This window comes from Saccharomyces cerevisiae, chromosome X, assembly GCF_000146045.2.
Source record: "Saccharomyces cerevisiae S288C chromosome X, complete sequence".
NCBI lineage: Eukaryota > Fungi > Ascomycota > Saccharomycetes > Saccharomycetales > Saccharomycetaceae > Saccharomyces > Saccharomyces cerevisiae.
In genome coordinates, this window is record NC_001142.9 from 649,309 (window position 1) to 673,666 (window position 24,358).

Sequence of the window (24,358 nt, forward strand, 5' to 3'; positions counted from 1 at the left end):
TTCTTTATATTCACTAAAAAAAAATTTATTCTATAAGACTGACTATAATTTTTTTTACTCCCAACTGTAAGTAAATAAAGACTCACCTACGCATACATTTTTTATATATACTATAAGATGTAGGATCTTAAAGAAAAATAAAGAGAAAAAGAGAAGCACACAACCTGCGATAAGTTGTAAGTTTGCCTCAACAGCTATTCTACTCACTTTTTGTATCTTCGGTTAGTATTATTGGGAAGTCATGTTCATCGTACTCACTTTCGCACATGCGATTACGTGTATTACCCTGATTTTCTTTCTGTATTAGCGTATGGCTGACTAATATTCACTTGGGGTCAACATAACTTACTTTCACATATCATGGTAGCTGTTTTAATTACCATTCTATTAGATGCGCTGTATTCCAAATTACCGTTCTCTCATTGAGCTTCTTCCTTAAAGGTTCTTGCCTCGCTTTCCCACTGGACATGTTCATCAGTAGAAGATGCAGAATTAAAGGCTTTACCCTTAAGAATTTGCTGTGGTTCAGGTCATCATCAACTCGATTTGTTTCAACTGAATCACCAGATGCGAGCGCAATTACGAAACCAGATGGTATTTTCAATTATTCTCTGTTGGAAAACAGAACATACATCAGGATACGAGGACCCGACACAGTGAAATTTCTAAACGGATTAGTTACCTCGAAACTATTACCTCATTTTATTAAGAAAAATCTAACCACTGTAGAAGAGAATGAAGTGCCTACTGAAGAAGGAACGACGAAGGTTGATCCAATTATTCCTGTGCCAGAATTTGATGCACGACTGGGAAATTGGGGACTGTATAACGAAAAAGGTATTCAAGGGCCATATATTTCAAGGTTTGGTTTGTACTCTGCATTTTTAAACGGTAAGGGGAAGTTAATAACAGATACAATTATTTACCCCACTCCTGTGACCGTAAGCGAACAAATTTCAAATTATCCTGAGTATCTGTTAGAGCTTCACGGGAATGTAGTGGACAAAATTTTGCACGTTTTACAAACTCACAAGTTGGCCAATAAGATTAAATTCGAAAAAATTGATCATTCCTCCTTGAAAACCTGGGATGTTGAGGTTCAATTCCCTAATTTGCCCAAAGATATTGAAAACCCGTGGTTTGATAATCTACTGGATCCTATGGCTCTACCAAAAAATTCCATAGATGCTAATAATTTTGCTGTTAATGTTTTAAATTCTTTGTTTAACTCAGATCCTAGAATATTGGGTATTTACGTAGAAAGAAGAACTGAGTCAATGTCAAGGCATTACTCCACATTTCCACAATCCTTCAGAGTTGTCACTTCCGAGCAAGTGGATGATCTCTCTAAGCTATTTAACTTTAACGTTTTCGACTTCCCTTTTCAAGTAAATAAAAAAGCTTCCGTTCAAGTTAGAGAAATCAGATTTCAAAAAGGTCTTATAGATAGCACTGAGGATTACATATCTGAGACTTTGCTACCTTTGGAACTAAACTTTGATTTTTTTCCAAACACTATAAGCACAAACAAAGGATGTTATGTAGGACAAGAGCTGACAGCCAGGACATATGCTACAGGCATTCTACGGAAACGTTTGGTCCCAGTTAAGCTGGATAATTATCAACTTTTAGATACAGACCCAGAAAGAAAGTACGCAGAATTCCATATCGACAACGTTGTAGAAAAGAGCCTTGCAGAGAACGAGCCAACCCTCAATCCATTTACCAATAAACCGCCCGAACGAACCAAGAGAAAGCAAAGGCCGGCAGGCTTATTGATTTCTAATGAAGGGCTGTATGGCGTAGCTTTACTTAGAACAGAGCATTTCTCTGCTGCCTTCTCATCTGATGAGCCAGTCGAATTTTACATTACTACAACGAAGGGTGAAAATATTAAAATAACACCTCAAAAACCATTCTGGTTTAGCGACTGGAAAAACAATAACGGGCCTCATAAATAGATTTCACGAAAACACCTTGTAAATACTACTTGTGAATATGCAAATAGGAAATAGATATATGCATACAAATAAGAAACAATGAACAGCCTTGAGTTCTCAAATTTGCATATCATTTGTTACGTAATTCCTTATCAAGACCTTTTATACAACAACACCCATATACCCATAATTATTCTTAACCCATACATATTTGTCTCAAGTTTATTTTTCAGATGAGAATGGCCCTGCATCAGTTTTTTTCCAGAAACTAATTCATGGTAACAAACATTTCGCGCCCTGCTACGGGGAAGGAGAATTCTTTTTCTCCCGCCCAGAACGTAAAGCCTTGTTTCTTTCTACCGTACTGGGCCCGTCTAATTCTGCCCCTTTGCTGGGAAATCTCCTTTGCAAGCTCCCCTACCTTCGCCGCAGGCTTAGTGGAGGTCTCACTGAACCCTTCCACCTTGGGCCAACTTCTACGCTCACGTTAGTAGGTAATGGATTATCCACAATGTGCCCATTAGTTCTAAAATATTTTGTACTTTTTATCAATACTTAAAATTTCATTTTGAATTAAAATTACTTTTTATTTTAATTACACTCCTTTCATAATACCAAGAAAAGAGACTAGAAATAACCGACCATTCCAAAGATGTCTGACACCGAAGCTCCAGTTGAAGTTCAAGAAGATTTCGAAGTTGTTGAAGAATTCACCCCAGTCGTCTTGGCTACTCCAATTCCAGAAGAAGTCCAACAAGCTCAAACCGAGATTAAGTTGTTCAACAAATGGTCTTTTGAAGAAGTTGAAGTTAAGGATGCTTCTTTGGTTGACTACGTTCAAGTTAGACAACCAATCTTTGTTGCTCACACCGCTGGTCGTTACGCCAACAAGAGATTCAGAAAGGCTCAATGTCCAATCATTGAAAGATTGACCAACTCCTTGATGATGAACGGTAGAAACAACGGTAAGAAATTAAAGGCTGTTAGAATCATCAAGCACACTTTGGACATCATCAATGTCTTGACTGACCAAAACCCAATCCAAGTTGTTGTTGACGCTATCACCAACACTGGTCCAAGAGAAGACACCACCAGAGTCGGTGGTGGTGGTGCTGCTAGACGTCAAGCTGTCGATGTTTCTCCATTGAGAAGAGTTAACCAAGCTATTGCTTTGTTGACCATTGGTGCCAGAGAAGCTGCTTTCAGAAACATCAAGACCATTGCTGAAACTTTGGCCGAAGAATTGATCAATGCTGCTAAGGGTTCCTCTACTTCTTACGCTATCAAGAAGAAGGATGAATTGGAACGTGTTGCCAAGTCTAACCGTTAAGAAGCTAAAAAAAGTGAAAGATTTTCAATATTACATATGTTTTTCTTATTATTACTTTTATCTTCTTTGTACACTCTATTGTTTAAATTTATAACATAATACAATCTTATCTTTTGATGTAAAAAAAAATAGGACTATCAATTTTTAAATAATATATCTTACGCAAATCTATCAAGTAAATATAAATGCTATTGGTTGTACTTCCTCGTGTGTCAGATACTTTAACTGGGTACTATTTACATTGTCTCTAAACGTAACGTTTCCTTGAAATGATCTACACATGTTTCTAAGTCACTCTACATTTGCTGCTGCATTAATGGCGGTTCATTTGCTTTTTAATTTTAGCGTCCACTCCTAAAAACATGCATGCCAGTATTAGATCCGCCGTTATCACCAAGGACCCACTAATGATGTAACATAGCCATAAATAATTATTGTTAGCAAGTATACCCGTGAATATTGGACCAACACACCGAGCAAATGTCTTTCCAATGTTGACCACCCCCATAACTTTGGTTAAATCTCTTGGTTTGATGATATTTGTTAATAGAATTTGCCTTGGTGTAACGTCCATGGCAGTTGTTGCAAAATGCAGATTCAAAAACAAAATAGATAAGGGCAAGTAATTCTTGGCCATAGGGATGAGAATAGAAAATATCCCTGATGGAATTTGGACCAATAGTGTGGCTCTTACTGGGCCAAAACATCTGGCAATTATTGATGATGGGATGGTGGAAGATGCCATAACCAGTTGCGTGATGAAAAATAAAGTACCCAACGCCAGAGATCCCATCAAAAATTGCTTACTATAGTAGTAAACCATCCAGCCACTTGTCATAAACCCGGACCCGAGAGAGTCGACCATGAAGATTACTAACAATTTCATCAAAACCGAAACGGTCTCCTTAGATAGTTTGTTGGATCTTTCTTCTGGGTGAGTTGCTTGTCTCATTAATGGTGCAGTTTCATCGTTAACGTCCAATGGTTCAGCTGTTTCTTCATTGCAATCTGTATGTTCATAATGCCCGTCCAATTCTGTAGCATCTGATAATAAGAGCATGATGACCATTTTGCAAAAGGCGAAGAAGGCATACAGTAAGAAAACTAATTTATAACATTGCAAATCAGTAGCAGCTAAACCAGTTCTTTTCAAAAGATCTACAAATATACCACAAATTATTGCACCTAGAGCGCTTCCAATTGTTCCAACCAAGGCGTGAATAGCATAAATCTCTGGTCTTGCATTATGAGGACTCAGATGTGCAATCATGGCCTCTTCTATAGATTTGAAAGGCCCGACTTCATCACTTGAAGGCGATATAACACCGAAGATAGCAAATACTAGCAAGAGGGTGAAATTTTCGCTAAAACTGAAAACCAACCCACTTAACAACATCATTGCACAACCATAAACTAGGACTCTTCTTCGGCCCCAGGAATCCGCATACCAAGTAAGAATGTAAGAGCAAATTACATCCCCTGCCAGTGTTAATGACATAAACAGCCCAATTTTATCCTCTGTCATATTGATGGCATTTAAAAAAAGCGTCAAAACTTGATTTGTTAAACCATATGATAGAAGTCTAAGAAAGACGGACGCCCATAGTAGCTTTATGTCTCTACTTGCACACTTGAATTTAACAAAAATTTCCGGTGCCATGGTTACGTTAACTTTAGAAATATTGGTAAATCCTTCTGCAATGAGCTTTTTCGAGATGTGAAAAATTAGTAGAGTTTTCTTTCGTGCCTTTTTTTTCGGTGCGTCAACTTTAATATATAGTTATAATTGCTCTATAATGCTAGGCAAAAATAAACGAGAAGGAAGGTGAGTTTTAGTTCATTGACTAAAAATGAGCAAAAAAAGTCAGGAGTTTTTGTTTTGAAGGGCACTTCAACTCTCGAACTATGGATTTACAGTTTCTTCCTCGTCTTTTTAAGTAAAGTATTTTCAAATGACCAAAATGTAAATAAATTTGAAAAGGGCCCTTCTTTACGAAAAAAAGATCAAAAAAATGTTCACAAACTATTTCACGAAATCAAGACAAACATATAAAGGAGAAATACAGTGGAGATTAGATAGTAATGTTCGTAATACCTGTTACAAAGTACTTTCTATTGTTATAAAACATTTACATATTGTGTAAACCAATAATATCACTCAAAAGGAAAGTAAATCGATTTCTTTGGATGATGTATGGTTATTATTGGTATTCTGTTCTTGTTGAACAGCTCCACCATGCATTTCACCAAATTCGTCATCATCATCTTGATCTGTACTTAGTGCAGTTGTGCTATTAGATACAGGATTAGAGGCAGCGGCTTTCGCTTGGGATGCTTTAGGAGCACTAGGTGCTTCTGCAGATGCCTTTGCAGTTGAAAAGAGAGAGCTAAAAGGATCTACTTTTTTAGGTTCCGCAATAGCTGGGGTAATCTTGCCTTGGTCGGTAGTGGAGCTGTTATAAAAAGGCATTGAACTCGTGGTGGCGGGCATACCCTCAATTGGGCTCGTGTTTAGCAAGTTAAACGAATTAGCAGGGTTGGTAACAGGGACGGCGCTTTGAAATTCTGAAAACTCGTCATCATCGTCCTCTTCTTCGTCCGCCTTCTTTTCATCTTCTTGTATGAGTTCTTTAGATGGTTTTGAAGACTCACTAGAAAAAAAGTCAACAAAGTCCTCTGGTTCTTGTTTTCCTTGCCCAGGAGTAGATGTGGCTCTCGAGGCATTATCGTTATATCCATTTTGACTAAAAGAACCATCTTCGTTATCTTCATTGTCACTATCGAAATCAGCACTCACGCTAATGCCGTGCACTTTCGTTGACGTGAAACCTGCCTTCGAATTCAAACTGCCATCAGCAGAGGCAGATCCTCCAGCAACGCCCTTGTACTTCTTTGCCGTTTCTCTTGCCTTTTTTCTTTCTGCGCGTATCTTATTATCGTCGCTCAATAATTCAATCAAAGCTTTGACCCTAGTTCTGACATTAATTCCTTGATCTCTTCCCTGGGAATCAATATAGTGAAAAGTTTCTAAAATCCTAATTAAGTTAATGCTATTCCTTGTATCATCGATAAACCTTTCAGAACCGTGTTTGATAAGGTAATCGAGCAATTGCAAGGCTTTATAAATTTGCCTCCACTCACTACCTGCCTTTTCAGTGAACCTTCTGAATATCATGGACAAAATTTCTTCTCTTTCCCTGAAATTGTAAGTTCCTTGAGAAATCTGGTCCATTAAAGTGGATGAGGCACCCCAAGGCTCGTTGTTTGTCGCTTCACGAACTTTCCCCTCCATCTCAGTATAATTGAAAACAACATTTTGAGCTTTACGAAAATATTTCTTGGCGTCATATAATGACATGTTGGCTAATGTATCCTCTAAACTCATTCTTCCTAACACTAATTAACGATGTGATCTCCTATCGACGTCCCTACACCTTCCTGAATTGGTAATTTTTGCTTTCCTCAAATAACTGTATCTACAAATCATTTCATGATTCTTCTAGTCCCCTTTTACTTTTCCTAATCACCTCGCACAACGTACGGTGTGACATGTATAAGAAATTGAAGCCATGTTTATAGAGTATATACAAAAAAGCCTCTCATGGTTATTATTCAAAGTCACTCTACGTATGCAAATAAAATAAATGTATATACTGAGGTGAGGTACTTAAATGCTTATTGAAGTAAATAGCGAACGTTGCTGAATTGGCTTAGCAAAATGGTTAACCACTGAATGACCTCGTTTCTATCAATATCAGCCAATCCTTCGTGAAGGCCGGGCAAAACTTCCCCGACAGATCCCTCAAACTTACTAGGTGCTAAAAGAGAGTACTTCATCCATTCCCTGTCTTTCAGTCCTCTGTGTGTAATAAATAATTGATCAATTTGCTTTGATTTGCTATTGGATCGTTGCAGTTTAATATAGCTCTTGATTTTTTTGTAAAAAGCCCAAACAGGTAAAGCTTCCCTACACTCTTTATAGAGAATACCATTTTGTTGGTCAAATTGGATGCTATCTTCCTGTGTGGCAACTTTTAATAAGTCCAGAACCCTTTTTGCTAAGCTGTTCACTTCATCGTCCTGGGGAAATGCTGAAGATAGATTAGAGTGCCATGCGATATACCAGTTATATATTTTCTTCAGGTAAACATGTGTATTGAATCTTGCCAGTTCGTTTTCACTCAGCATCAGCGTTGTCAAACCTACAAACATGGCCATGGTGTTGTGTAACTTGTAGTCAGAATTGGTAAATTTTTCCAACCAAGTTGGGCTATCGAATACGGAGTTACTATGATAGACTGCGCCTGAAGTATCATTGGCATTAAACTGAAAATGTGCAGCGGGCACTCCAAGATGGTACTGAAATGAAGTGTAACTAGACAACCCATCAAGTAGAGAAATAGTGGCATTAGAAGTGTATTTCCAATGGTCGAACAATGACCAGTCTTCGTGCCCATTAAATTCCGTGAGCTTAGCAGCTTCGTATATCACGTCTTGTAAAAGTGGGTTGGCTTTACAGTGAAAATTTGTCCCAGAGATTGCATTATCTAGATTTAGGTATACCAAGGCCCTTCTCCTGAGAATCGCAGCATGAGCTTCTGCATAATCTGTAGATCCCAGAAGGCCGGATCGTTCACCATCCCAACTTATTAGTTTGATAGGACGCAGTGGCTTCCAACCATGCTTAAGTAATTTACTCATTCCTCGTGCAATTTCTAAAAGAATAGCGCTGCCACTATTTGCATCACCGGCGCTACTCGAGGCGAGCGAATCCCTATGAGCTCCGATAATAATCTCCCCCTCAGTGAATATACCAGGGATACTAACCTCTACACTACTCATTTCCTTGATGTTGTAAGTTAGCTCATTATGCAAATGGACTTTATCGATAGAGCTTGAAGGTCCAGTGAATGATCCAAAATCTTTTATATTACTACCGGGCCCAATTTGAAAACCCCTGCCATTCAATCTTTCTAAAATTGGTTGGACATCTCTAGCACTCATCGGCACCGATGGTATCCTCGGCACTCTCCCTACCGGTGACATATGTTCAGTGTCGGAATCCTTGGAGGGATACCCTGGAGTTGTCGGATCTCCTGGAGTGTCACTGAAATAGTTTACAGAATCTCTCCTAATATAACTTGGGTTTCTTGCTGGTCCATAAGGATAGTGTAAAAACCCATTTTCCTCAGTAACTTTACCATCGTCAAATGGGTCTGTATATATAATGACACTGGAAGCGCCATAAAGTTCTGCATTCTTTACCTTTAATCCAGGTAATATTTTACCCGATCGTACGATGTGGATTTTATCTTCAATATCAATGTTTTTCTTCAAAAGTAGCTTGTAATCACTGATGCTACCATAATTGCAAAACACGTATCGAGCAGTTACACTTCCATTTTTTGAATATTGATGGAAACCCTTTTGCCTTTTCCTAGCGTGAGAAGCAGGATCACCTTTAACTCTATCCTCGATCATGCTTGCTTCGTAGACCACTTTACCATTTTCTAAAGGAGCTACGTTAGTGTCTACTGGTTCACCTATCCATGGGTAATATTTTTCAACTTTGGGTTTGTACCCCATATCTAGAAACTCGTCCAAGGTATATTTAAACGTTGACGAATCACTTGCTCCGTTGCTCATGTACCCAGCATACTTGTATACATGTTCTTTCGCTCTATTTTCCTGTTGCAAGGAGTTCAAGTATATCCTATAAACCTCTGCATTCGTCAATCTGGAAGAGTGAAACCGCCGAAAGTCTCTTGATAAAGACGTCCTGGGAGCAAATGCGGCAACAAATCCCATGTACAAAAGGAGACTCGCTAGAATCAAGTACATAAACTTTTCCTTGTCCATATGTTCTTTCATTATTTCATAACCACTAACAATACTAGATATTGTATTACTTCTGCCTCTATTCCTGGATGTTAAAGTGAAAGAATCATTCATGCTTTCTTCATTGTCATCGCGAGTGGTCTCGCCACTATATTGTTGTAATCCAGTGGCTTCGGCCTCATTGTCATCAGGGTCTGCCATATTAACAACAGTTCTCTCCTTTAATTGACCTTCCTCTTTCTCTCTCTTTCTCTCTCTCTGTATCATTCTCATATATCTCTTACATTCTTAATTGTGCATGTTGAAATTGTTTTAATAAGTACGGCCCCTTGCCTTGTCAAACCTTTTTACCCGGGCCATCAAACTCAAGCAAACTCCGAATGGAACAATGCCTTTTTGAAGCCTGGTGGTATATTATGAAAGTTATGATAGTTCTAAGCTTTAATTCTGTAAATACTATAGTATAGAGACGGCCGCCATTATATATTTGTAAATCGGACTTATATTCTAGTGTTTCTTTTTTTCGTAACACTATAGATAGCTCTTGATTGCAAACCATGAGCGAACGATAATATTATAGGCCAAATTGGCGCATCACCCAATATTTGAACACCCAAATATAAACATTTGGAGGATAGACTTGCCGCTACAATTAGTTGAATTGTCTCATTTATATCGGTATTCGGGTCCATGGCCCTTTGTGCTTGTTCTTCATTTAGTGCTGACAAATCTAGGGCATCCTTGTCCTGCCATCTTAAGAAATCAGTGTACGATTTCAACACATCACACTCCTTCGGTATCAAGTTCATTTGTAATCTTCTCAAAATCCTTTCTGCTTTTAGCCATAAGACACGGTCCGAAAAATCCAATAATGCTGAGTTAGGGTTGTTGGCATTGTACCCGCGTGCCCAATCCTCTACACATTTCATGTATTCCGAAATCACTAATACTGCAGTGAACATACATGTGGTCGCAAATACAGGAGTATTGAAAATTCTGCGCTTGCCCTGTTTAATGTACGTAAAAAATGAAGTCCACGCATCCACCATATTCAGTGCATACTCGGTAGCTTCCCTCAATGAACCCATGTCATAGCAAACTTCCTCCAAAGCTTTATTCATATTGGACCAATCTTTCAACCAGATTTTCTCAATAACATGTGCCAGGTCCAAACACCGTCTCATTTTGGCAAACAAATATACCGGAATTATTAACCTCATTGCTGGATTGGCGTTTATTGTTGACATGCTATTCTCGGTAGGTGTCAAGATGCCACCATTTTTCAAATAAAGGTTTTCCCAGTATTTTAACATTGTATCGATCCGTTGTCTGGAAGTCATCTTCCACTCAATATCGTCCAACTCAATGTTATTGCTATTGGTGTTGTTATTACTGATCCTTGCGTTATTTCTTTCAATAAGTATTTTCTCATGGATAGATATCAACAATGATAGACATGTACTTAACGAAACCCTAGCATTTCCGTAAAAAAAACTATCGCCTGTAGAAAGAAACCTCAAACAATTTTCATATGCCTCGTTACCATTAGACAATTCAATCAACGAAAATTTCGAATCTAACGTTATTTTGTATTGACATAATAGGTCCGACCATTCATCGGAATTTCGGCACTGATATAATTCTTCTTTATAGCATGGAACACCACATTTTAAATCGACTGAATGAAAACAGCAATCAGCACCTACCAGTGAAGAAAATAAGTTAGATATAAGTAATACCGCATGGCAAGTCCTGATACGTGACTGCGCCAATACAAAATATTGGTAGTTTTTGTTCATTTGATTCGGCGCGTTGTATTGCTCTCTTATTTTTGAAAACATATGAGGACTGTTTTCATATTCCATAATATGATCACTCTCAATAGGCGGCTGGCATAGGGACTCTAGGGGCAAATTTAAACGAGAGGCCTTCAAGAGACGAATAATAGTCGTCAACTGACCATGCATCCCCTTGATCACGGCTGTATTTTTATTGAAAATACAGTAGAACGTTAGCAATACTAATGTCTGTATAACCCATAACTCTGTCGTCTCCGGGTTTTTCTCACTAACTTTCAAGCTTTTCCTAATTTGGGTGCTAGCTGCATTAGCTAACACTTTTGCATGCGTCGAATGAAACCCATACAATGCTCCGACCATGGAGATAGATAATAACAAGGGATAACTGTCCATATTAGGTATGATAGAAGGAAGATGAATAAATGAAAAAAATGGATGGAATTCTTCCTTATAGTAAGTCACATAATCGTTCAATTGACTAGTTGTGGGGAAGGCTCCTGAATCGATATTATTGTCGGCTAGCATCATACTCCTTAGCTCATTGGTAAAAAGCACTTGAGATACTGAAGGGACAGAAAACGGAGATAACAAATCCGAAGGAGTAAGAACAGGCAGCTGTTTCTGTGTTGCATTAGAATCAGTTTCGCCGGGGAAAGACAAAGTGAGAACATCGTCGTTCACATGAGAATTATTTTGCTCTGTCCCGTTTAATACCTTGGAAATATCCAATTGCCTTGAGCTGAAAAAATTGGATAGATCGTAGTCCATCATGACGCTATCACGACGCCTCTTATGAGAACTATGGGAAATAGGGTCAGAATAGGAAGGCTCCTTTAGTTGGTTTTGTGGTGTACTTGGTAAATCTGTGCTTCCATTCAAACTCAAGTTTAAGCGAGGTGATAAAGAAGCTTTTTCATGATTTAATGAGGTAGCAGAATGGTTTGGAGGTGACTTGTTTGGTATAGATGACCTTGATGAAGGTGGAGAATAAATAAACCCAATGTCATTGAAATGATTGAAGTTGATCTTGAAGGTAGATTTTGGATCAGAGTTGTTAATAAACTCTGATAACCACTTGTCATCTATGGCAGCAGGATCGATATTACTATCCTTATCATTGGGCTCCATTGATGGTTCCAGTAAATTATTTGTGCCTGGATTGAAATTGATCGTGGAAGAGGAATCTGAAACAGTTGTTGGTGGGTTTTTAGGAGATAGTGACATAAGCGGCTGCTCATTGCTCATTTGCCTATAAGTTTGATTTGCCAAATTACTGTAACTATTAGAAGCCGTAGTAGAATTAGACGGTATAGTATTCGGGAAGCTTGACGGAAGGTTAAATTCAGAAACTGTCGGTTTATCATGACTGAAGCAGCCCAAATCAAATGGCGAATGGTGGCTAGACATGTATCCTCCCGCACCTGCATGTGCAGAGTTCATTGTCAAAAGATCGGTTAAAGATGGACCGCTACTTAAGAGATACACTCCAGGTGTAGCAACTGTACTTCCATTGTTGCTGTTCACTATGGTACTAGAGGTGGAATTTTGCTGTTGTTGTTGTTGTTGTTGTTGCTGTCCGGAGGGGTCATTGTTAAATAGATTTAAGTTAAACTTGATAGCTTGCGGTGGTTCGTCCAGGGTTAACGGAGGTAAATCCAATTCTGACACGCTTTCCATGAGCTGCTTCGCGGTCATTTGTGGAGTAGAAAAGCCGACTTGATGCGGAGCGTCTTCAACGAGCTCGAAATTGGTAATTGAATGGTGGGGGCTATTGCTACTAGACATGTAAGTCATTGCACTGGATGCAGAGAAAGACGCATGTCTTTTCGTCTTATGCATGGAAGAGGGAGTGTTCGCCCTGTCGATAACAGCATCGCTTGATGCAGAGTGAACTGGCACGCCTTTCGTGCTGAACTTGAACTCTCGAAATCCTAGGGAGCCTGCCTTACTAGGAGGAGTTTTCTCTCGCTTATCGTTCATTACTGGGGCCGAGACGGGAAGTTCTACATTATTTGATTTGGCCAAGGCAACCACGGCCTCTTTCAATTCTTCAGATGTCTTACCAGCAAGGTTCTTCGGGGTGGGTAGAATAGTCTCTTTATTTCCGGCTATTTTAATGATATGAAGGTCGGTTGGATCATCCGCCGCCACGGAATGGCGCCGCTTGGAGGCAAAAGAAGAAGTCGAATTTGGTGCTGGCGTCATTCGCCGTGGATCCCCCGTACCTACAAGAGCAGCATGAAGTTTTTGCTGATGCCTGAGCACTAAATCTCTACGAGCAAAACACCTACCGCAAAAGATACAAAGATACGGTTTCTCACGGGTATGCGAATGCTGATGTCTCTTCAAATGCTCCTGCCTGACAAAACCCCTAGTGCATGTGGGACACAAGAACGGTCTTGGCTTATCAGTCTTAATAATTCGAGATTTTTTAGGAATGGGCAGAATACCTTGACCAGCGGGCTTAGCGAAATTAGATTGATTACCGTTCACAAACATACTTGGCTCCGGCACTAATAAAAAATCTTTATCTGCCCTATCTATTCTAGTATCGCCAATGTCTTTTAGCTTCTTCGCCCTAAAGTTTCTTTTTGGTGCAAGAGTCTTCGAGAAAAACGTGTGTTGAGAGAGGCAATGTTTAACGAAGAAAAAAAACTCTATGGAAATCCAAGAAGTCCTTGTTTCTTTGTTTTCGTTTCTAATATATGCAGGGTCAAGCGGGAAAAAGAAAGACAGACGGAAAAGTGCCCAGCAACACGGAACAAAATTGTCCAGATTTATTCGAGCGGCCGCGGTTAGTATGCATAATGCAGGCGCCCCTCGTCCAAATGCGAACGGTTCCATCCGAAACAGGCCATTTCCCAAAAATTATTTCTCTTAATAGAAGTTGCTCGCGTAGTTACCTATTGTCGATGCCGCATACGCAGTTACCTTATCCGTTGCCCTACGGAGAATTTCCGCGATGCAGCACCGTGCGGCGAGATCACAATTTTCCTTGTACACTCTACTCTGCCCCTGGAGTGGTTCACCCCCGTCTGTGCGTATTTTCGTGTATGATGATATAAGGTCGTTACTACCGTTGATTCAAAAACAGTTGCTTCTTCCATATATTGTAGCACGAACAACTATGGCCGGCCGCAAATTGCGACAATTACACCTAACGCAGCATTAAGGTCGCAGGAAATGTTATCTGCCGAGCTGTTTATCTCTGTTTTCCAAGATTTTTTCAACCAGCCCATGAGTCTGCTGTTGGCGGCAACCCAGTTACAGATAATGGTGCATGTGATAAGCTTCGTACCACTATTCGTAGTTTGTTACATCTTGTAAGCCAGTATATATATTTGTTAGATTGTGCCCTAACGTTCCAGTAATTGAAGGGTAACCGAGGTTTCCGTGGAAAAAAACCGTGTATAAGCAAGAGGTTCCGAGCGAAAAAAAAAAGTATAAAAGAAAGCACAGGCAATGAGATTTGTTTTTCGCTTTTCCTTCTTATTTGTTAATTCTATTTTTGAAGTTTCCTTCCGAAAAAAAGTAACTTTGTCCTAAAGTACTAATCCACCGCATTAGACAGTACGAAGATCGAGCTATTTATTTGAACACTCGGTCTTATTCGTGATAAGCGTAATGTGGAGAGATCAATTTCCGGGTCATTTATAAGAACTCGAGTGGATTGCTAGTTGTTTTGATTAGCTGAATGAGACTCGAGTGTCAGAAGATGACTATATTTTTTTTCTTTTTTTTTTTAGTTATGTTTTATTTTTGAACTTGTACTTGCACATGTATCTTATTGTTTCGTGATCTTGTAGATCCGTATGGGTGCAATCAAAGGTTTGAATTGCAGGGCTTTCATCGCGCGGATCTCGTTGTTTGCGTCGTACTCTGTGCTGGTGACTATGGTACATTTTAGCCCGAGTTTATTGCACTCTTGAGAAAACAGTTGGACAGTGGATTCGCTTCTAATTGTCGCGGATAGGAGACACAGTTTGCATCGGTCTAAAGCAAGACATTCGGCCAGACACTCGCATAGATCAGGAAGGATAGTTGGGTCATACGTAACATCTGCCCCCACTACTAAATCTATATCCTCAGGAACTCTATCGCTGCCCCACCATAATCTTTGCAACTTGATGTCTGGTTCGTTCTCACGCACTTCATTGTTCAATTCAAAATTTCTTTTCAGCTGCGTCTCAACGAGATTCGAATCACCATCCGTGACGTACATCTTATTTACGAACTCGTGATACTTTTGTAAAATGACGAGACTCACTATGCCTGTGCCAGCGCCGACCTCAAGAACATTTAATTTTTTCTTGCCATCGTCTTGTCCTTGTACCGGTGCCAACTCTTGTAAGGGCTTATGAATAAGGAAATCACCCATGTATAAGGCAGCTTCCCATGTCCTGAAACCTGTAGTACTGGCCGCACTGATCAAATTCGGTGTTTCCTCAATTTTGATCTTTACGTCCTCGTCAAACCTGTACCTCACGACGTCTTTCATCATCGGGTCTGGCTTGCCTGTGCTTAATAGTTTTATGTACTTCTCATAGAGATAATCATATATCTCTATCTCGTCTTCGCCATCGTTGACAATTGTGAATGCCTTCGCGAAAATCCATTCGTGGTCTAAGAGCATCTTGACTATGGTTTTGCAATAATATGCATTCGTCTTTTGCACAAGTTCCATCTCACAAACAAATCTCGATGCATGCAGGACATCGTTAGATTTGCTTGTTTCCAACTCTTCTAGCAAGTATTTTCCAGGGCACCGCTGATGTAATCTATCGTAGAATAGATCTTCATTCATGTTATCTTTGACGAGGAGGGTCAAGTTTTACTAGCTCGATTTTTCTGCTTTCTTTTCCTTTTTCATTTACTTATACATTCTTCATCATTTTTGCGATGATGTACTAACTGCTAGTATTTATTTCGCTGTTTGTCGTGTCCGGACAATCAGCATTAAAATTTTCTACAGAGTTTTCTAATACATATAAACATTTTGGCTTTATTCCCCTAAAGCTTTCTCAATGGCACGCTGAAAAACATTGCATAAAACGTCGCTATTTTCCAAACCGACGCTCACTCTTACAAGATTTGTTTCGACACCATATTGAGCTACCTCGTCTAATTCCTGGTAGTGGGCAATAATAGCATATGGACACGCCAAAGTGAAATTCGTACCGAGAGAAGGTCCTTTGCACAATTCCAGATTATTGAAAAACTTCTTTGCCTCTTCAATATTGAAAAAAGTTAGTGAAAATAAACCTCCATACCCACCATCTTTTGTAGACATAACGCTGTCATAATTCCGCTTGGTATCCTCTGATGTTAAACTGGGGTAATATATTTTCTTGAACAATTTTCCCACCTGAGGCAATAACACCCTTTTTAACAATATATCAGTGTTTGTATTCACCTTGATTGTACGTTCCACGAAGTCTCTCGAATTTCTTTCCAGGCATAACGCATCTTCGCACCATAGGCAATCTTCATATCCGTCTTCAGTCTTCATAAATTTTCTAGCAAACTCATAAATCTTTCCTCTAGGATTTAGTACTAAGGATCCTGCAATAACGTTCGAGTCGCCGCTGAAGATTTTCGTTAGCGAACTACAAACAATATCGGCATACGGTAATACATCTATATTGACAAAGCCACCCACAGTTTCATCGACCACTATGTAAAATGAATACAAGTCTGATAGCCTTTTCAGTTCTTGTAAATCTCCCATTTTCAACAGTGGGTTCGATGGAGCTTCTATAAATACCGCCAGTATTTGCTCACCAGAATGTAAAATATTTTTCAGAGCGTTCATTGACGTTGAATCTCCCTGTCCCAAGAAATGTGTGTGATTGAACTTCCGAAGAATGCTCAGAGTATCTGTATATGGGAATCCAAACATGACGGTCTTCTTGAACGGAGGTCCATATCCAATCAACTTATCTTGTCTACTAGAAGACCTTGATAAGCGCTTGGCATCGAAGTTTAAAAGCAGCCTGTGGGCAGTGAAAATGGACGCCATTCCACTTGGAAATAAGTAAACATCCGTATTAGGGTTGACATGAAACTTCAAGTCATCGGTAGCTGTGTTTTCAAAAGTACTGTTTGAGCCACTTTCTCCCATAGAAGTAATTGTTTCGGCAGGTATGTCCGAATTCAACTGATCATCATCCAGAGCCTCTCCACTGCCAACATTGAATGGACCGTTGCTCTCGTTATAGTGTTCAAAAGAGAATAGGTCCGATAGACCTTCAGAGTCAATTTTTTCAACAACTTTTGTGGCAATCCTCTTTCGTATTAGATATTTGGCTTTATCAGCAGCAAGAAAATTTAAATTTCTCCCAAATCTCGTTTCTATATATTCTTCGTTCACTCTGTTTTCATCTTCGGTCATAAATTTTTTACCGTTATCCACTGTTTCCATCTTCTTAAGATTATCCTTGACTTGTAATTCATGTAAAATATACTCCGCCATTCTGCTAGATACAATCTCACCAGAATGTTGCCAATACTGCTTCATCACGGGGAATATTTCCTGGTCTACAAACACCACCGTGATTTTACATTCCCTTCTCCAGAGCTTTTCCTCTTGGTTCATAGGTTTAGGTGTACATAGTTGTAAGATGCGTACTTTGGTAGAAAGACCCGTTTTCACTTTGATAAACTCTCTGCACCTATTGGCAACCTTGTAAGAGGGGAAGCAAAGACAAGCTTCATCTTCCATGGAGTACTTAGCGGATAAAATTTCACATAATTTCTTTATTGACTTGTGTATGAAAAATCTTGGATATCCGGTAGTAAGCGAGTTAATTATACTGCTTTCACCCTCTTCATAGCCTACTGTAGCTTCCCATGTGGGCAAACACACGGAAACAGCATGTTTTGTGTTGGGCGGAATAGATTCACCAATGGTTCTAGATATCATTTTTTCTTCTGTTCCTCTTCTCTCTCTTGTTTATGTAGGTCCCGAATCGGCACATGAGCGTCATTCTACTATCGTTATATATATGGGTATATATATATATATATATCCAAAATATATGACTAATTTTTAGACCGAGATATTGTGAAGTGCAGAGGCGCTATCATGATTTTTGTTTTTTACATCCACGCATGAAGATAAGTCATATTTACTAGGTTTGAAGGGTTTTACCTGAACAACACTGGCAATCATTGAAGTTAATTGAGTTCTTAAACCGCAAGATATTTTAATATGAATACTGCTATTTTTAAATAAGACTGTAGCAAAATGTGGGGTTAAACTTTTACAAATTCACTTTGGTTGTAACGCATTTTCTGTGGAAGAGCAATTATTTGGAATTTTCAGTTTCGCCAAACGAAAGAATGAAAGAAATGTGCTTTGCCAAGAAACGAAAGACGACAGAAAAAGGTAGTAAAAGAGGAAAAGGTTAAACATTGAAAAAGGATTCTATGAAGAACTCTGTCGGTATTTCAATTGCAACCATTGTTGCTATCATAGCAGCTATATACTATGTGCCATGGTACGAACACTTTGAGAGAAAGTCACCGGGGGCCGGAGAAATGAGAGATCGGATTGAAAGCATGTTCTTGGAATCGTGGAGAGACTATTCCAAGCATGGCTGGGGATACGATGTGTATGGACCTATTGAGCACACTTCCCATAATATGCCTCGTGGCAACCAGCCGTTAGGCTGGATTATCGTAGATTCAGTGGATACCTTGATGTTAATGTATAACTCCTCCACACTATACAAAAGTGAGTTCGAGGCAGAAATTCAGAGATCGGAGCATTGGATAAACGATGTTTTGGATTTTGATATTGATGCCGAAGTGAATGTTTTTGAAACTACTATTAGAATGCTAGGTGGTTTATTATCCGCATATCATCTATCTGATGTTTTAGAAGTAGGTAATAAGACTGTCTACTTGAACAAAGCAATAGATTTGGGGGATAGGCTTGCTTTGGCGTTCTTATCCACTCAGACCGGAATTCCATACTCAAGTATAAACCTTCATAGTGGCCAAGCGGTTAAGAACCATGCAGATGGGGGGGCATCTTCTACCGCAGAATTCACTACGCTACAAATGGAATTCAAATATCTGGCGTATTTGACAGGAAATCGTACTTATTGGGAGCTGGTGGAGCGTGTTTACGAGCCATTATACAAAAATAACGATCTTCTAAATACCTACGATGGATTGGTTCCAATTTATACATTTCCAGATACTGGGAAGTTTGGTGCTTCGACTATCCGGTTCGGATCAAGAGGTGATTCTTTTTATGAGTATTTACTAAAACAATATTTATTGACGCACGAAACACTTTATTATGATCTGTACAGAAAATCCATGGAAGGTATGAAAAAGCATTTATTAGCACAATCCAAACCCTCTTCTCTGTGGTACATTGGGGAAAGAGAACAAGGTCTACATGGACAACTTTCTCCTAAGATGGACCACCTCGTGTGCTTTATGGGGGGATTGTTAGCATCAGGCTCTACTGAGGGCCTTTCTATTCATGAAGCCCGAAGACGTCCGTTTTTCTCTCTTTCCCTTGAAAGAAAAAGTGACTGGGATTTGGCTAAAGGGATAACTGACACATGTTATCAAATGTACAAGCAGTCTTCCTCGGGGCTTGCGCCTGAAATCGTTGTCTTCAATGATGGAAACATAAAACAGGATGGTTGGTGGCGGTCGTCTGTGGGTGATTTTTTTGTTAAACCACTCGATAGGCACAACCTACAAAGACCAGAAACGGTGGAATCGATTATGTTCATGTATCATTTATCTCATGATCACAAATATCGTGAATGGGGGGCGGAAATCGCAACTAGCTTCTTTGAAAATACCTGTGTTGATTGTAATGACCCAAAATTAAGGCGGTTCACCAGTTTAAGTGATTGTATCACGTTACCTACAAAGAAATCTAACAATATGGAAAGTTTCTGGTTGGCAGAGACTTTAAAGTATTTATATATATTGTTTTTAGACGAGTTTGATTTGACCAAAGTTGTTTTCAACACAGAAGCTCATCCTTTTCCAGTATTAGACGAAGAAATATTAAAATCGCAGTCTCTGACCACAGGTTGGTCGTTGTAGGTTAGTGTGCTATATAGTGGCCAGATTCGCCTTTTAAAATTCACTATGCGGTGTGATGATGTGCTATACCATTTTTTCCATGTTTAGGAAAATGAAAAATTTGCAATGCTTACTTCAGCAAAAAAGTATATTTGAATCAATATTCATTTATATATTTCAGCATAATCAATCATTTTTCGTCTGGATATTTGACACAATTTTGATTTTGACGAAGACATTTTATTCTCGATGGATATTACAGAATTGTTACAGTGCTTTGCCTGTACTTTGGACCATAACGCTGCCGTAAGAACTAATGCAGAAACACATCTTAAAAATGCAAGTAAAGTACCGGGATTCTTAGGCGCATGCCTGGATATCATTGCTGCTGATGAAGTACCAGAAAACATCAAATTATCAGCTTCCTTATATTTCAAGAATAAGATTACATACGGATGGTCTGCTGGTGCAAGACAGGGTTCAAATGAATTATTAGATTCACATGTTGATCCGGATGAAAAACCAGTAGTAAAAGATATGTTAATTAAAACAATGGTCAGTGTGTCCAAGACCTCCCCGCGTTGTATCAGAGTGCTAAAATCTGCCCTTACTGTAATTATTTCAGAAGATTACCCTAGCAAAAAATGGGGCAATTTGTTACCAAATTCCTTAGAATTACTCGCAAATGAAGACATCACAGTAACATATGTCGGACTTCTGTGTCTTGCTGAGATTTTTAGGACCTATAGGTGGAAGAATAATGATGAAAGACAGGACTTAGAAGAGTTGATTTTAAATTATTTCCCTGCTTTATTAAACTATGGCGCAAATGTCCTTTTCCAAGATGGTAAATATATGAATAACGAGCAAATTGGCGAATTGGTAAAATTAATCATTAAAATTTATAAGTTCGTTTCATACCATGACCTACCATTTACATTACAACGCTCAGAATCGTTTACCCCATGGGCATGTTTTTTTGTCAGCATCATTCAGCAGCCATTGCCTCAGGAAGTTTTGGCTATATCAGATATTGAGGTCAGAAGTAAAAATCCATGGGTCAAATGTAAGAAATGGGCTCTTGCAAACCTTTATAGACTTTTCCAGAGATACGCATCAACGTCATTAACAAGGAAGTTTCAGTACGATGAGTTTAAACAGATGTACTGTGAAGAGTTTTTGACTCAGTTTTTGCAAGTCGTCTTCGATCAAATCGAGAAATGGGGAACTGGACAGTTGTGGTTAAGTGACGAATGCTTATACTACATATTGAACTTTGTTGAGCAGTGTGTTGTGCAGAAAACAACTTGGAAACTTGTTGGGCCCCACTACAATGTAATACTTCAACATGTCATTTTCCCACTACTAAAGCCCACTGCAGAGACTTTGGAGGCCTTTGACAATGACCCTCAAGAATATATCAACCGGAATATGGACTTTTGGGATGTCGGCTATTCCCCAGATCTTGCCGCACTGGCTTTGCTAACGACATGCGTGACGAAACGCGGTAAAACGACCTTACAACCGACCTTAGAATTTATGGTCTCAACCTTACAAAGTGCCGTTGGTGATTACAACAATATTATGTTGGATAATGCCTTGCAAATTGAGTCCTGTTTGAGAATATTCTCCAGCATTATTGACCGTTTGATAACTAAAGATTCTCCATTTGCCAGTGAGATGGAAAAGTTTATATTGACATACGTTTTACCTTTTTTTAAGTCTCAGTATGGGTTTCTGCAAAGTCGTGTTTGCGATATTTGTTCGAAGTTGGGTTCTATGGATTTCAAAGACCCGGTAATAACCTCTACTATCTACGAAGGTGTTATGAATTGTCTGAATAACTCTTCTAATTCTTTACCTGTAGAATTGACAGCTGCATTGGCATTGCAAACTTTTATCAGTGATGACCAGTTTAATATGAAGTTATCCGAACACGTTGTTCCTACTATGCAGAAATTACTAAGTTTGTCTAATGATTTTGAATCTGATGTCATTTCAGGCGTTATGCAAGATTTTGTGGAGCAGTTTGCTGAGCAATTACAACCTTTTGGTGTTGAATTAATGAACACTTTGGTCCAACAGTTTTTGAAATTAGCTATTGATCTGCATGAAACATCCAATTTGGATCCAGATTCCTTCACGAACGTTGATAGCATACCCGATGAATCTGACAAGCAAATGGCGGCGCTAGGTATTTTGTCGACTACGATATCTATTCTGTTGTCTTTTGAGAATTCACCTGAAATTTTAAAAAACTTGGAACAGTCATTTTATCCAGCTGCAGAGTTTATTTTGAAAAACGACATCGAAGATTTCTATCGCGAATGTTGCGAATTTGTAGAGAACTCTACATTCCTACTAAGAGATATCACACCCATCAGCTGGAAAATTTTGGAGCTGATTGGAGAATGTAATAGAAAACCAGATAGTATGGTATCTTATTATTTAAGTGATTTCATGCTAGCCTTAAATAATATCCTCATTTATGGAAGGAACGAATTAAAGAAGAACGAGTTTTACACAAAAATCATATTCGAAATATATCAAAAGGCTGTTACTGCAGAAGATAATTCGTTAGACGATCTTAGAGTGGTTTTTGATTTATCCCAAGAGTTGGTTCTTGCATTAGATGACAGTTTACCTCAACAATACAGAGAGCGCCTACTGGCGGATGTTGTCGGCTCTATTCTAACGCAAAAGAATGAATTGAAAACTAATGTTGTATTTAGTGTGACTGCTTTTAATGTCGTAATCTCAAATATGATAACAGAGCCTTTGATCACGCTTCAGTACCTGAAACAGCAAGGTTGTCTTGAAATCTTCTTTCAAACGTGGATTACAGACTATATTCCGAATTATAAAAGGTGCTATGATATCAAATTATCAGTTCTTGCGTTATTAAAAATTATACTGAAGTTAGAAAGCAACGATTATTCAGTGTTGAACTTAGAAAATTTGGTTCCGCAATTAGGGAGTATTGTTACGCAGTTAGCTTCGAGGCTACCAACGGCGTTAAGGCAATTAGCTAACCAACGCAAGGAATTCTCATCATCCGGTTTTGAAGAGGATACTAAGTGGGATGAAAATTTTCTTGACGTTGGAGACGATGATGAAAATGATGACGAGGGAGACCTTACTGAGAAATATCTGGAACTGATAAAAAATAGAGCCGATTCCTTGGACTTCGTAGATGGTTATGACGCAAAGGAAACTTTCGATGACCTAGAAGAGGACCCATTAACGGGGTCGATCCTGGACACAGTTGACGTATACAAGGTTTTCAAGGAGTCCATTGCGAACTTACAACATGTTGACAGCAATAGATATCAGGGAATCTTGAGACATCTGACCCCGGCTGATCAAGAACTATTCATGGGAATTATGAATGCCTAATTGAATTAAATGGCGATTGTATATTGAAACAAACACTGGATTACATAATTTAGATAGAAGAGAGAGGATATTATGCTCAAAGTTTGTTGCCTTTGCCTCGGCCAGTTGACTTTGATTTGATATCAAGATCTTTTTTTTTTATCTGGAGTCAATGCGATGAACCTAAAAAAATCACAAGCTTTTTTTATCTCTAAGCTGGGGAAAGAATCGTAGTTAAATCGGAAAGAAAAATATCTGAGTTTTGTCAGTCTTTCTTTTGCATAGCCCATCCTTGTACTAGATTTCATAAACATTGATCACTTCAAAATATACTTGTACCAAGATGGCCGAAAATGAGAGAATGTACATCTCCTATAATAATATTCACAAGCTTTGTCAGGGAGTGGCTAAACATATCTTAGCTAGAAACGAAAGACCTGATATTATTATCGCCATCACTGGTGGTGGTATGATCCCCGCAAGAATTATTAGGTCCTTTTTGAAAACTAAAGGACAAAAGAATATTCCGATTCAGGCCATCGGCCTATCTTTGTATGAAGATTTAGGGTTGGATAATAGCGTCGAAACTATCGGCAAAGAGGTCATCAGAACACAATGGCTGGACTTCGGTGCTTTGAACCAACATTTCGATTCCTTAATTGGTAAAAAGGTCCTAATTGTGGATGAAGTTGACGATACTAGAACTACCCTCCACTATGCTGTTTCTGAGCTGGAAAAAGAGATTGCTGAACAACAAAAGGTTTTGAATAGAATGAGTGAGGAAACCGTTATTTCTATCTTTGTTCTACATAATAAGGACAAACCAAAGAGAGCTGGACTACCTGACTCCATGATGAATTCTGGACGTTACATTGCTGCGCAAACTGTCCCTGATAAGTGGTTGTGCTATCCATGGGACGCTGAAGATATCGAAGAACATACCATGCTCGCTAAGGCTCAAGGTCATGACTGATGACAAACAGTATGTTGCGATGGGGTTGCATGTATATAGATACATA

The 24,358-nt window shown here is 38.9% G+C and overlaps 12 protein-coding genes and 1 non-coding gene across 13 annotated transcripts, besides 1 other annotated feature; 7 read left to right on the forward strand and 6 right to left on the reverse strand.

Moving 5' to 3' along the window:
* Positions 1–467: 467 nt before the first annotated feature.
* IBA57 (Iba57p) lies at positions 468–1,961 on the forward strand (the record flags this gene model as incomplete). Its single annotated transcript, NM_001181780.1, has 1 exon — positions 468–1,961. The coding sequence occupies one exon, from the start codon at positions 468–470 to the stop codon at positions 1,959–1,961; it is 1,494 nt and encodes a 497-aa protein (NP_012656.1).
* A 631-nt stretch (positions 1,962–2,592) lies between these two features.
* RPS5 (40S ribosomal protein uS7 RPS5) lies at positions 2,593–3,270 on the forward strand (the record flags this gene model as incomplete). The annotated part of the gene is made up of 1 exon (NM_001181781.1): positions 2,593–3,270. One exon carries the CDS (start codon positions 2,593–2,595, stop codon positions 3,268–3,270), a length of 678 nt encoding a protein of 225 aa, NP_012657.1.
* Positions 3,271–3,583: 313 nt separating this feature from the next.
* YJR124C (uncharacterized protein) lies at positions 3,584–4,930 on the reverse strand (the record flags this gene model as incomplete). Its single annotated transcript, NM_001181782.3, has 1 exon — positions 3,584–4,930. The coding sequence occupies one exon, from the start codon at positions 4,928–4,930 to the stop codon at positions 3,584–3,586; it is 1,347 nt and encodes a 448-aa protein (NP_012658.3).
* Positions 4,931–5,066: 136 nt separating this feature from the next.
* Positions 5,067–5,306: an origin of replication (ARS1020; Autonomously Replicating Sequence).
* Positions 5,307–5,428: 122 nt separating this feature from the next.
* ENT3 (Ent3p) lies at positions 5,429–6,655 on the reverse strand (the record flags this gene model as incomplete). The annotated part of the gene is made up of 1 exon (NM_001181783.1): positions 5,429–6,655. One exon carries the CDS (start codon positions 6,653–6,655, stop codon positions 5,429–5,431), a length of 1,227 nt encoding a protein of 408 aa, NP_012659.1.
* A 290-nt stretch (positions 6,656–6,945) lies between these two features.
* On the reverse strand, positions 6,946–9,381 carry VPS70 (putative zinc metalloprotease; the record flags this gene model as incomplete). The annotated part of the gene is made up of 1 exon (NM_001181784.1): positions 6,946–9,381. One exon carries the CDS (start codon positions 9,379–9,381, stop codon positions 6,946–6,948), a length of 2,436 nt encoding a protein of 811 aa, NP_012660.1.
* Positions 9,382–9,608: 227 nt separating this feature from the next.
* On the reverse strand, positions 9,609–13,751 carry RSF2 (Rsf2p; the record flags this gene model as incomplete). The annotated part of the gene is made up of 1 exon (NM_001181785.3): positions 9,609–13,751. One exon carries the CDS (start codon positions 13,749–13,751, stop codon positions 9,609–9,611), a length of 4,143 nt encoding a protein of 1,380 aa, NP_012661.3.
* On the forward strand, positions 13,613–13,972 carry YJR128W (uncharacterized protein; the record flags this gene model as incomplete). Its single annotated transcript, NM_001348848.1, has 1 exon — positions 13,613–13,972. The coding sequence occupies one exon, from the start codon at positions 13,613–13,615 to the stop codon at positions 13,970–13,972; it is 360 nt and encodes a 119-aa protein (NP_001335788.1).
* Positions 13,973–14,440: 468 nt separating this feature from the next.
* Positions 14,441–14,634, forward strand: SNR3. The gene has a single exon (NR_132198.1). It is a non-coding gene; the product is annotated as an SNR3 (small nucleolar RNA).
* A 57-nt stretch (positions 14,635–14,691) lies between these two features.
* Positions 14,692–15,711, reverse strand: EFM3 (protein-lysine N-methyltransferase; the record flags this gene model as incomplete). The annotated part of the gene is made up of 1 exon (NM_001181787.2): positions 14,692–15,711. The coding sequence occupies one exon, from the start codon at positions 15,709–15,711 to the stop codon at positions 14,692–14,694; it is 1,020 nt and encodes a 339-aa protein (NP_012663.2).
* A 198-nt stretch (positions 15,712–15,909) lies between these two features.
* Positions 15,910–17,829, reverse strand: STR2 (cystathionine gamma-synthase; the record flags this gene model as incomplete). The annotated part of the gene is made up of 1 exon (NM_001181788.1): positions 15,910–17,829. One exon carries the CDS (start codon positions 17,827–17,829, stop codon positions 15,910–15,912), a length of 1,920 nt encoding a protein of 639 aa, NP_012664.1.
* A 506-nt stretch (positions 17,830–18,335) lies between these two features.
* MNS1 (mannosyl-oligosaccharide 1,2-alpha-mannosidase) lies at positions 18,336–19,985 on the forward strand (the record flags this gene model as incomplete). The annotated part of the gene is made up of 1 exon (NM_001181789.3): positions 18,336–19,985. The coding sequence occupies one exon, from the start codon at positions 18,336–18,338 to the stop codon at positions 19,983–19,985; it is 1,650 nt and encodes a 549-aa protein (NP_012665.3).
* A 228-nt stretch (positions 19,986–20,213) lies between these two features.
* NMD5 (Nmd5p) lies at positions 20,214–23,360 on the forward strand (the record flags this gene model as incomplete). The annotated part of the gene is made up of 1 exon (NM_001181790.2): positions 20,214–23,360. The coding sequence occupies one exon, from the start codon at positions 20,214–20,216 to the stop codon at positions 23,358–23,360; it is 3,147 nt and encodes a 1,048-aa protein (NP_012666.2).
* A 322-nt stretch (positions 23,361–23,682) lies between these two features.
* Positions 23,683–24,312, forward strand: XPT1 (xanthine phosphoribosyltransferase; the record flags this gene model as incomplete). The annotated part of the gene is made up of 1 exon (NM_001181791.1): positions 23,683–24,312. One exon carries the CDS (start codon positions 23,683–23,685, stop codon positions 24,310–24,312), a length of 630 nt encoding a protein of 209 aa, NP_012667.1.
* Between the last annotated feature and the right edge of the window lie 46 nt (positions 24,313–24,358).